The 12,828-nt window shown below is 37.9% G+C and overlaps 3 protein-coding genes and 1 pseudogene across 3 annotated transcripts; 1 reads left to right on the forward strand and 3 right to left on the reverse strand.

Annotated features, from left to right (window-relative positions):
* Positions 1-331: 331 nt before the first annotated feature.
* Positions 332-1,478, reverse strand: LOC120008621 (acyltransferase-like protein At1g54570, chloroplastic). The gene is made up of 3 exons (XM_038859002.1): positions 1,396-1,478; positions 768-853; positions 332-652 (listed from the first exon to the last, which is right to left on the reverse strand). The coding sequence occupies exons 1-3, from the start codon at positions 1,459-1,461 to the stop codon at positions 352-354; spliced, it is 453 nt and encodes a 150-aa protein (XP_038714930.1). The 5' UTR covers positions 1,462-1,478; the 3' UTR covers positions 332-351.
* A 1,416-nt stretch (positions 1,479-2,894) lies between these two features.
* Positions 2,895-4,041, reverse strand: LOC120008618 (acyltransferase-like protein At1g54570, chloroplastic). Its single transcript, XM_038858994.1, has 3 exons — positions 3,959-4,041; positions 3,331-3,416; positions 2,895-3,215 (listed from the first exon to the last, which is right to left on the reverse strand). Exons 1-3 carry the CDS (start codon positions 4,022-4,024, stop codon positions 2,915-2,917), a joined length of 453 nt encoding a protein of 150 aa, XP_038714922.1. The 5' UTR covers positions 4,025-4,041; the 3' UTR covers positions 2,895-2,914.
* Positions 4,042-5,457: 1,416 nt separating this feature from the next.
* On the reverse strand, positions 5,458-5,972 carry LOC120008646 (acyltransferase-like protein At1g54570, chloroplastic). Its single transcript, XM_038859035.1, has 2 exons — positions 5,894-5,972; positions 5,458-5,778 (listed from the first exon to the last, which is right to left on the reverse strand). Exons 1-2 carry the CDS (start codon positions 5,953-5,955, stop codon positions 5,478-5,480), a joined length of 363 nt encoding a protein of 120 aa, XP_038714963.1. The 5' UTR covers positions 5,956-5,972; the 3' UTR covers positions 5,458-5,477.
* Positions 5,973-12,581: 6,609 nt separating this feature from the next.
* Positions 12,582-12,681, forward strand: LOC120009987 (annotated as a pseudogene).
* Positions 12,682-12,828: the final 147 nt, after the last annotated feature.

Genomic DNA, 12,828 nt, shown 5'->3' on the forward strand with positions numbered 1-12,828 from the left:
GACAGAGAAACTAGATCTACACTGCTCCTATGGTGGCTTCCTCTTGGAGAAGTCAATGAATGAGAAAGAAAACCCCAATCTTAGGGTTTTCCCCTCTTTTTACAATAGAAAATACGTAACTACCCTTATAAAATCGTTCCCCATTGGTTACATACATGATTTACCCCAAATGCCCTTGAAATTTTGGTGCAGAAAATTGCAGATCCGCGGTAGGTGTCCGGACGGCTTCGGAAGGTGTCCGGACACCTGGGCTTCATCAAGTCTTCGTTATAGCCTCTGTCTCATTTTTCAAAGGAAGTGTCCGGACACATAATGTGGGTACAAGAGCAGATGTAGAAAAAAAAAACTTTTTCAAGGCTTAAATGCTGGAACTTCATGTAAAGGAGAATGCAACATTCGGTACAATGTTCTGTCAAGAGTATTTCTGTAAGGATCCTCTTCTCGCTTCTTCAACAGATAAGCAATGTTGCTTTCAACTTCGTATTTTATCTGATCGTACAGTTGTTTCGCATTTTCTTTATCTTTCAGTGCCTCTTCCATTCCCTTTGTTTCTATAGGCTTCCTGAATAGATAGTTAAACCAGCCATATATCTTCGGCAAAATGCCTGGAACAAATATATCTTGGCTGGCTACTTCCCCAAAACTCTCGTCTCTATAATTAGACATTACGCAATGTCAATAGCACGAAGTCTTTCTATCACAGAAAGAATTGACTAACATCGTATTTGCTTGTACGCAAGTGAAAAAAACACTGGAAGAATAATCACCTGATTCTCATTGATTTACGACTGGCATCCCTGATATAGTCATTAAGCATAGGAATTTTCATATAGTCATTGTAATCAAGAGCCAGCTGCCATATCAGATAACAGAGACAAATTGTTGTACAAATTAGAGGCATATGTAAAATGTCAATAAAAAATCTTAAGCTTAAAATAAGAAAAAAAAATGAAACAGTTGAAGTCTTCCAACCACAGAAGGTGCATTTATTTTGTAATCTTCAGTTGAAAATTTTGATCTTTCTAATCAGACCCTCTTTATTGATTGTTAGCCATACCAATATGTTTGACGCCTAAAAATAAAACCCATGTTATTTCTCTCCTCCAAGGAGCCGGACACCATATCATGAGAAATTCCATTTTAGCTGATATGATATATTTCTATCAATTTTGCTATCTACTCCATCAACTTCCAAAGGTCTCACTTAAATGTTAGAATTCAAAGCCTAATCAACACGACATTCGTTTTCTTTCAAGTAATAATACCACAAATCCAGTATAGCCCCTACCGTATTAATTTTAGTAATCTAGGTTATAATCACAGAATGATCTACGATTAGAAAAAGACCTAATCAATACACCAGTTGCTGGGGACAAAAGAAGTGCATTGGCTTACTTCAAACATATCATCTTCTCCTATAGCCCCAAATGGTACAATCGTGGCCCCAAACCGTGCTGTCATTCTCACGAATTCTGGTTGATTCGGCCGAAATAACTTCTATTCTTCACCAAGGCCATAGCAGAATCACACAAGCTGAGGAATAAAACTTTTTTGAATACTATGGAGTTCGTAAATAACACATAAAAAAAAGGTAAGAATAGATTATGATATTTGACCGACACCAAAGTGTGTGTGTACTTACCCCAAGTGTAGGGTATCGTCAAGTAATAAACCGGTGAGTCCGGTATCGATCCACGAGGAAGCAATGCAAATTTGAAGTGAATGATATGCAAATGACTAGCTAACACTAATAAACACAATGAATATCAAATAAAAGCAAGTAAAAGAAATGGGCCGAATGACTCGGTAGCATGAGCGATTTTGTAATCAAAGTAAGCACAAATTGGATTTAAAACAATTAATTAAAAACCTAGTCTCTAATCCGTCCCGGTGGCTACTCGGTTCTCATACTCAAGGTATCATTGCAAACACACACAACCATACACAATGCATTGTGTGATACTATCAATCATGCATATGCAAAGAGAATTAGGATATAAGACTTCAATTCATACATGTAGGCCATCGGGTCTCTTAATCTACGATGAACACAAAGGGATAAGCACCTAATATTATGGATTAATGTTCCCCCTTGGGGCTCGGCTCGGCTAACACCCTAGTTTCACACTCAAAGATCAATTAACCATAACTCTCCCATGCACATTCCTAAATTAACCCAAAACCCCATCATCAATACACATAATTAATAGCTATGCAATGGAAAACTCAATTAATTAAGGAAATCATGCAATGGATTTAACCATTCTCAATCAAACACATTAGATGCAATCCCTAGACTAGACAATCCAAGAATACAATCAAATATGTCATTCTCATATATCCACTCACACAACTATCACGAAATTAAAAGAGAAGAATCGAAGCTACGATTCTTTGAACATACCTTGAGTAATCGAAACCTTGCATCCACCTTTCGGGATTAGAAACTAGAGAAGAGAACTACCCACTCATGATTGTTGCAATAAACATTCAACCTATTGTCATCTAAATCAGAGTTTATACAAAATCAAGAGAAAGCACCAAAAACAACAAAGAAAACTTAGACAGAGAAACTAGATCTACACTGCTCCTATGGTGGCTTCCTCTTGGAGAAGTCAATGAATGAGAAAGAAAACCCCAATCTTAGGGTTTTCCCCTCTTTTTACAATAGAAAATACGTAACTACCCTTATAAAATCGTTCCCCATTGGTTACATACATGATTTACCCCAAATGCCCTTGAAATTTTGGTGCAGAAAATTGCAGATCCGCGGTAGGTGTCCGGACGGCTTCGGAAGGTGTCCGGACACCTGGGCTTCATCAAGTCTTCGTTATAGCCTCTGTCTCATTTTTCAAAGGAAGTGTCCGGACACATAATGTGGGTACAAGAGCAGATGTAGAAAAAAAAAACTTTTTCAAGGCTTAAATGCTGGAACTTCATGTAAAGGAGAATGCAACATTCGGTACAATGTTCTGTCAAGAGTATTTCTGTAAGGATCCTCTTCTCGCTTCTTCAACAGATAAGCAATGTTGCTTTCAACTTCGTATTTTATCTGATCGTACAGTTGTTTCGCATTTTCTTTATCTTTCAGTGCCTCTTCCATTCCCTTTGTTTCTATAGGCTTCCTGAATAGATAGTTAAACCAGCCATATATCTTCGGCAAAATGCCTGGAACAAATATATCTTGGCTGGCTACTTCCCCAAAACTCTCGTCTCTATAATTAGACATTACGCAATGTCAATAGCACGAAGTCTTTCTATCACAGAAAGAATTGACTAACATCGTATTTGCTTGTACGCAAGTGAAAAAAACACTGGAAGAATAATCACCTGATTCTCATTGATTTACGACTGGCATCCCTGATATAGTCATTAAGCATAGGAATTTTCATATAGTCATTGTAATCAAGAGCCAGCTGCCATATCAGATAACAGAGACAAATTGTTGTACAAATTAGAGGCATATGTAAAATGTCAATAAAAAATCTTAAGCTTAAAATAAGAAAAAAAAATGAAACAGTTGAAGTCTTCCAACCACAGAAGGTGCATTTATTTTGTAATCTTCAGTTGAAAATTTTGATCTTTCTAATCAGACCCTCTTTATTGATTGTTAGCCATACCAATATGTTTGACGCCTAAAAATAAAACCCATGTTATTTCTCTCCTCCAAGGAGCCGGACACCATATCATGAGAAATTCCATTTTAGCTGATATGATATATTTCTATCAATTTTGCTATCTACTCCATCAACTTCCAAAGGTCTCACTTAAATGTTAGAATTCAAAGCCTAATCAACACGACATTCGTTTTCTTTCAAGTAATAATACCACAAATCCAGTATAGCCCCTACCGTATTAATTTTAGTAATCTAGGTTATAATCACAGAATGATCTACGATTAGAAAAAGACCTAATCAATACACCAGTTGCTGGGGACAAAAGAAGTGCATTGGCTTACTTCAAACATATCATCTTCTCCTATAGCCCCAAATGGTACAATCGTGGCCCCAAACCGTGCTGTCATTCTCACGAATTCTGGTTGATTCGGCCGAAATAACTTCTATTCTTCACCAAGGCCATAGCAGAATCACACAAGCTGAGGAATAAAACTTTTTTGAATACTATGGAGTTCGTAAATAACACATAAAAAAAAGGTAAGAATAGATTATGATATTTGACCGACACCAAAGTGTGTGTGTACTTACCCCAAGTGTAGGGTATCGTCAAGTAATAAACCGGTGAGTCCGGTATCGATCCACGAGGAAGCAATGCAAATTTGAAGTGAATGATATGCAAATGACTAGCTAACACTAATAAACACAATGAATATCAAATAAAAGCAAGTAAAAGAAATGGGCCGAATGACTCGGTAGCATGAGCGATTTTGTAATCAAAGTAAGCACAAATTGGATTTAAAACAATTAATTAAAAACCTAGTCTCTAATCCGTCCCGGTGGCTACTCGGTTCTCATACTCAAGGTATCATTGCAAACACACACAACCATACACAATGCATTGTGTGATACTATCAATCATGCATATGCAAAGAGAATTAGGATATAAGACTTCAATTCATACATGTAGGCCATCGGGTCTCTTAATCTACGATGAACACAAAGGGATAAGCACCTAATATTATGGATTAATGTTCCCCCTTGGGGCTCGGCTCGGCTAACACCCTAGTTTCACACTCAAAGATCAATTAACCATAACTCTCCCATGCACATTCCTAAATTAACCCAAAACCCCATCATCAATACACATAATTAATAGCTATGCAATGGAAAACTCAATTAATTAAGGAAATCATGCAATGGATTTAACCATTCTCAATCAAACACATTAGATGCAATCCCTAGACTAGACAATCCAAGAATACAATCAAATATGTCATTCTCATATATCCACTCACACAACTATCACGAAATTAAAAGAGAAGAATCGAAGCTACGATTCTTTGAACATACCTTGAGTAATCGAAACCTTGCATCCACCTTTCGGGATTAGAAACTAGAGAAGAGAACTACCCACTCATGATTGTTGCAATAAACATTCAACCTATTGTCATCTAAATCAGAGTTTATACAAAATCAAGAGAAAGCACCAAAAACAACAAAGAAAACTTAGACAGAGAAACTAGATCTACACTGCTCCTATGGTGGCTTCCTCTTGGAGAAGTCAATGAATGAGAAAGAAAACCCCAATCTTAGGGTTTTCCCCTCTTTTTACAATAGAAAATACGTAACTACCCTTATAAAATCGTTCCCCATTGGTTACATACATGATTTACCCCAAATGCCCTTGAAATTTTGGTGCAGAAAATTGCAGATCCGCGGTAGGTGTCCGGACGGCTTCGGAAGGTGTCCGGACACCTGGGCTTCATCAAGTCTTCGTTATAGCCTCTGTCTCATTTTTCAAAGGAAGTGTCCGGACACATAATGTGGGTACAAGAGCAGATGTAGAAAAAAAAAACTTTTTCAAGGCTTAAATGCTGGAACTTCATGTAAAGGAGAATGCAACATTCGGTACAATGTTCTGTCAAGAGTATTTCTGTAAGGATCCTCTTCTCGCTTCTTCAACAGATAAGCAATGTTGCTTTCAACTTCGTATTTTATCTGATCGTACAGTTGTTTCGCATTTTCTTTATCTTTCAGTGCCTCTTCCATTCCCTTTGTTTCTATAGGCTTCCTGAATAGATAGTTAAACCAGCCATATATCTTCGGCAAAATGCCTGGAACAAATATATCTTGGCTGGCTACTTCCCCAAAACTCTCGTCTCTATAATTAGACATTACGCAATGTCAATAGCACGAAGTCTTTCTATCACAGAAAGAATTGACTAACATCGTATTTGCTTGTACGCAAGTGAAAAAAACACTGGAAGAATAATCACCTGATTCTCATTGATTTACGACTGGCATCCCTGATATAGTCATTAAGCATAGGAATTTTCATATAGTCATTGTAATCAAGAGCCAGCTGCCATATCAGATAACAGAGACAAATTGTTGTACAAATTAGAGGCATATGTAAAATGTCAATAAAAAATCTTAAGCTTAAAATAAGAAAAAAAAATGAAACAGTTGAAGTCTTCCAACCACAGAAGGTGCATTTATTTTGTAATCTTCAGTTGAAAATTTTGATCTTTCTAATCAGACCCTCTTTATTGATTGTTAGCCATACCAATATGTTTGACGCCTAAAAATAAAACCCATGTTATTTCTCTCCTCCAAGGAGCCGGACACCATATCATGAGAAATTCCATTTTAGCTGATATGATATATTTCTATCAATTTTGCTATCTACTCCATCAACTTCCAAAGGTCTCACTTAAATGTTAGAATTCAAAGCCTAATCAACACGACATTCGTTTTCTTTCAAGTAATAATACCACAAATCCAGTATAGCCCCTACCGTATTAATTTTAGTAATCTAGGTTATAATCACAGAATGATCTACGATTAGAAAAAGACCTAATCAATACACCAGTTGCTGGGGACAAAAGAAGTGCATTGGCTTACTTCAAACATATCATCTTCTCCTATAGCCCCAAATGGTACAATCGTGGCCCCAAACCGTGCTGTCATTCTCACGAATTCTGGTTGATTCGGCCGAAATAACTTCTATTCTTCACCAAGGCCATAGCAGAATCACACAAGCTGAGGAATAAAACTTTTTTGAATACTATGGAGTTCGTAAATAACACATAAAAAAAAGGTAAGAATAGATTATGATATTTGACCGACACCAAAGTGTGTGTGTACTTACCCCAAGTGTAGGGTATCGTCAAGTAATAAACCGGTGAGTCCGGTATCGATCCACGAGGAAGCAATGCAAATTTGAAGTGAATGATATGCAAATGACTAGCTAACACTAATAAACACAATGAATATCAAATAAAAGCAAGTAAAAGAAATGGGCCGAATGACTCGGTAGCATGAGCGATTTTGTAATCAAAGTAAGCACAAATTGGATTTAAAACAATTAATTAAAAACCTAGTCTCTAATCCGTCCCGGTGGCTACTCGGTTCTCATACTCAAGGTATCATTGCAAACACACACAACCATACACAATGCATTGTGTGATACTATCAATCATGCATATGCAAAGAGAATTAGGATATAAGACTTCAATTCATACATGTAGGCCATCGGGTCTCTTAATCTACGATGAACACAAAGGGATAAGCACCTAATATTATGGATTAATGTTCCCCCTTGGGGCTCGGCTCGGCTAACACCCTAGTTTCACACTCAAAGATCAATTAACCATAACTCTCCCATGCACATTCCTAAATTAACCCAAAACCCCATCATCAATACACATAATTAATAGCTATGCAATGGAAAACTCAATTAATTAAGGAAATCATGCAATGGATTTAACCATTCTCAATCAAACACATTAGATGCAATCCCTAGACTAGACAATCCAAGAATACAATCAAATATGTCATTCTCATATATCCACTCACACAACTATCACGAAATTAAAAGAGAAGAATCGAAGCTACGATTCTTTGAACATACCTTGAGTAATCGAAACCTTGCATCCACCTTTCGGGATTAGAAACTAGAGAAGAGAACTACCCACTCATGATTGTTGCAATAAACATTCAACCTATTGTCATCTAAATCAGAGTTTATACAAAATCAAGAGAAAGCACCAAAAACAACAAAGAAAACTTAGACAGAGAAACTAGATCTACACTGCTCCTATGGTGGCTTCCTCTTGGAGAAGTCAATGAATGAGAAAGAAAACCCCAATCTTAGGGTTTTCCCCTCTTTTTACAATAGAAAATACGTAACTACCCTTATAAAATCGTTCCCCATTGGTTACATACATGATTTACCCCAAATGCCCTTGAAATTTTGGTGCAGAAAATTGCAGATCCGCGGTAGGTGTCCGGACGGCTTCGGAAGGTGTCCGGACACCTGGGCTTCATCAAGTCTTCGTTATAGCCTCTGTCTCATTTTTCAAAGGAAGTGTCCGGACACATAATGTGGGTGTCCGGACAGTAAGTGTCCGGACACCTTGCGAGGTGTCCCGACACCTCACAACAAAAAGTGCCCAAAAAGTGCTCCAACTTGCCCGAACAAGGTCCGATTCCTACAAAACCAAGGGGAAACATTTGTAAGTGTAAAACTAAGCTAAAATGCAATCAAATACATTAGCTAAGTGCTAGAACATCCTAATTAAAGGACATTGGAACCTCAAAATAGAGGTCCAATCACACCCCCCAACTTAGACGTTGCTAGTCCCTAGCAATGCAACCACTACCTAAAACTAAAATCTACTAAATAAAATCCTAACTCACTGACGTAGGCATCACGGTTGCATTTAGCACATGCAACAAGCCTTTAAACCCCTAGGTCACCCTAGTGGACGAGTTGTAGTCTCGTGAGGGCTTATCAGAGCGATACCCACAAACACTTGCCAAGGGACCACTGTTACTTTGAAAGCACCATAAATGATTCTCAAATTCTCACATGCAAGAAATAGAGCTAATCCCCTAATTCCCCCGCTAATCGAAAACATGCAAAATCTTTGGACAACCAATCTCAATCTCCTCAAAGATGACTAAGAACATTTTATACTATGTAAAATATATGTGCAGTCACGCAAGGCAACTCAACACATTCACACAAGTAAAACCTTGTTATGGAACCTTTTGGTGTTCATAAATCCCCAATCCCGAATGTACACAAAAACATAAAAGCATTGTGCTAAGTGAATGACTTACATAATTGGATTAAATGTATGTGTTTATGAAAGATAATTTTGGATGGGCATAGCTTTGAGAAAGAAATCACCTACAAGAGCAACTAATGCATTCACCAACTCACTTGCTTACCTTGGATCAAATTCATCAAAAGGTTAACTGGGTTGTAATGTGGTCATGGGACAAGGTAGGAAGAATTTGGATCTAGGTAACAAGTTGCAAGGTTAAGTTCAAACATGTGAGCTAAATTCTCATTTTGTCACCCCTTCCTTTGTACCACAAATTCAAACACTTCTCATCCTTTACACACAAAGGATTAACTTTATTGCATACACCTTCTTTTTTTTTTTTTTTGAATATAACATCATTTATACAACAACCCTCATAATTTTTTTCTCATAATAAAGAGGGGTAATATCACTACCGATTTATTTTTCAAGCTCCTACTCAACCTTGCAACCAAAGGTGGGAAATATTTGGGAAAATAGCTCACACAAGGCTTGTAAGTGAAATCAAGAGGCTTAAAGAAATTTAGGGCTTATAATCACTCACAAATGAATAGGCTAAGCTCAAATCTCTCAACCTAGTGAATCCTTCAATCCTAAGTTCACAAGCAAGTGGCAAATACAAAAATCACACTTCTCAGTAATCAAATATAATATTTGCAAAGCTATTGAAGAACACGCTCATAGGATGTCAAATGAATATCAATGAAGAGCATCACCCAAAACCCAATGTATATCAATGAAGAATGGTTCAAAAGAATGAGAAGGGTAAAAAAGTAATTTTTTAGACAAAAGGATCCAAAAACGCAGTCATACAAATGCTTTAATGCCAAGATGTCTGCTCAACTACACAATTTTGATATCAAACTAGGTCTCAGTCATTCCAAGAGAAATTGATTATAGTCATCCCACTCAATCACATGCATCGATTTAGCAAAAGAAACCAAGGAACCTACTCTACACTTGCACTTGTGAACAAGAATAAGAAATTAACAGTCAAATTGGTAGTGAATCCCCAAAAGCACCTACCCGTCCCCTCCTAATGTCCATCTAGCATGTATGAACAACAAAGCACAACACAATAGGATAGAGGGTAGGAAGTCATACCATACTCTTCAAAAGTGGTCAGAATCATGAGAAACGAAGCATGTCCTGAAAAAGTTAATACCAACCACACTATCCAAGCATGACACAACAAGACTTTTTTTCTTCCAAATTTTCAAATTTTTGATATTCACAAAAGCACACCAAAATAAAGCAAGTTTCACAATGGATTCACAATTCCCTCACCCCCCAACTTAAATGAGACATTGTCCCCAATGTCAAGAATGGAAAACAAGGCAAGAACAAATTGTGAAATGCATTGTGAACATACAAAAACACACCAAAATTAAAGGTAAGAAAATCACAACATAACACACAACCATTTCACAATTCTCACCCCCCAACTTCAATGAGTGCACAAGACGCGGAAATTGTGAAATAGATTGTGAGCATACAAAACACACACAAAAATTGAAATCAAACCAAAACTAATCACAACCATACTATGGTACAAGGGTGGAGTCTCCCACAACTAGGTGGGGGTGGGATCCTTTAGATCCCGGGGAACAACCAAAGCATCAAAGTTCTCCATGAATGGTATCAAACATTGGTCATTCACCTTAAACACTTTCCCTCCACTAGTGTCCTCAAAATCACTACTTCATGTTGAGGAACATGACGAACATCTAAAGGTCCATTCTCCTTAGTCCTCAAACCTTCGGGAAAAAATTGTACCCGAGATTTGGGCCGCCACACCCTCCTAACTTTTTCAAGGACTTTTGGCACAAAGTGGCGTTTAGGAGACTTTTTCACTCCACTTACCAAAGGTTTTCTTTCCGGTCTTGGTGGATGCACTTGGGATGATTCAACTCTAAGTGTAGGAGGCTCTAATTCCTCAATGTTATCTTTCTCACACAAAGGTTGACTAACTTTCGCACCCAATGCTAGCACACCTTCAACCGAATCCTTTGCAAGGGTTAACTCCAAATTATCCTCAACATGGGCATGGATAAAATCTACATCCCTTATATCCTCACACTCACCCATAACCTTAGTCACACTAAAGATATTCATTTCCATGGTCATATTCCCAAAAAAAAGTTGTAGCACCCCACTCCTACAATTGATTAAGGCATTGGAAGTTGCTAAGAATGGGCGACCTAAAATGACCGGAATGGAAGTGCTAAAGCTAGTGGGAGGTTGAGTATCTAACACAATGAAATCCACGGGATAGTAAAAATTGTCCACTTGTACTAACACATCTTCAACAATACCCCTAGGAACCCTAACGGATCTATCGGCTAATTGTAGGGTAATCCTAGTGGGTTTCAATTCACCTAACCCCAATTTTTGATAGATTGTGTACGGAAGGAGATTCACACTTGCTCCCAAGTCTAACAATGCTTGCTCTACCCTATGGTTCCCTATGACACATGAGATAGTAGGGCAACCGGGGTCTTTGTACTTAGGGAGGGTGTTGGTTTGAATAATAGAGCTTGCTTCCTCCGCTAGAAAAGCTTTCTCCTTAACATTTAATTTTCTCTTTACCGTACATAAATCCTTAAGAAACTTGGCATAAGAGGGTATTTGCTTAATTGCATCTAAGAGAGGTATATTGATCTTAACTTGTTTAAATAGCTCAAACATCTCCTTATGCAATGCCTCAGTGGTGTTATTTCTTAGCCTTTGGGGAAAGGGTATCTTGGGGATGTACTCACTCTCCTTGGTAGGCTCTACTTTATCCTCGCGGTCTCTTTGTTGCTTAACTCTTTTTTCACCAAGCAAAATTTTCTCAGTTTCACTATTCTCTTCCTCTTTCTCTTTCACACCATCACCAAAGTCTTGCACCACATCATTTTCATCACTATTCTCAAAGGGTATAGGTCTATCCACAACTCTTCCACTCCTTAAAGTAAGAATGGATTGCACTTGCTCATGTCCACTAACCTCCCTACTCCCACTAGGTGAATTTATCAAATTGGTTTGCTTTGAAGGATTGGGGTAAGGTTGAGCCGGAAATTTCCCCTTTTCATAGGTTGTGAGAGCTTGGGTAACCTTAGTGATTTGACTCTTAATATCCTCAATGGCCCTATTGGTTTGTTCTTGAAATTTGTTGGCCTTTTGAGTCTCCCCTATTTGAGCTTGCATGAAAATGTTAAGAGTGTCTTCAAGAGACCTCTTAGGAGGTGGAATATAAGGTTGTTGAGTTGGTTGTGCAACACTTGGAGGAGGCAATTGTTGTTGGGGTGGATTGGGGAGTGATTGGGATTGAACATTTCCATCATTCCTCCACCCAAAGTTTGGGTGATTCCTCCAAGGGTAATTCTCATTGTAAAAATTGTTGTCTTGGTTATTGGTAGGGTAGGGCTGTCTAAAGTTTTGAGAAGTGTTCCCACTATAACCTTGCCCAAATAGGACTTCCTTACAAGCCAGTAAAGCATTACACTCATCCGTCCTATGATCCCTACTTTCACACAAAGTACAAGCAACTTTTTCATCAACACCAACCACATTTATAGGAGCTCTTTGTGACTCTAGAGACTCCAATTTCTTGGACAACAACGCAAGTTTAGCATGCACATCATCATTTTCATTCAAAACAAACTTGCCACTAGAGTTTGGCACAACATCATGTCGGGTTAGTGGAGGAGCTTCCCAAGATCGGGATTCCTCCGCTAACCCATCAAAGAAAGTAAAGGCCTCATTAGCATCCTTATTCAAAAAGTCACCTTGAGTCATTGTGGAAACCAATTTCTTCAAAGATGGAGTCAAAGATTTATGGAAGAAATTCACAATTTGAAAATTTTGAAATCCATGGTGAGGGCACATAAACAACAAATCTTTAAACCTCTCCCAAGCTTGGAAGAAGGTTTCATGTTCTTTGCAATGAAAATTCATGATTTGTGTTTGGTAAGAGATGGTACGGTGGGAAGGAAAATATTTGTTGAGAAATTCTTCTTGCATTGCCGCCCAAGTCGCAATGGATTGGGGGCGTAAGTTCTCAAACCATTATTTTGCATGATCCTTCAAAGAGAATGGAAAAAGTTTGAGTCTCA

The sequence above is a fragment of the Tripterygium wilfordii genome, chromosome 11 (assembly GCF_013401445.1).
Source record: "Tripterygium wilfordii isolate XIE 37 chromosome 11, ASM1340144v1, whole genome shotgun sequence".
Taxonomy (NCBI): domain Eukaryota; kingdom Viridiplantae; phylum Streptophyta; class Magnoliopsida; order Celastrales; family Celastraceae; genus Tripterygium; species Tripterygium wilfordii.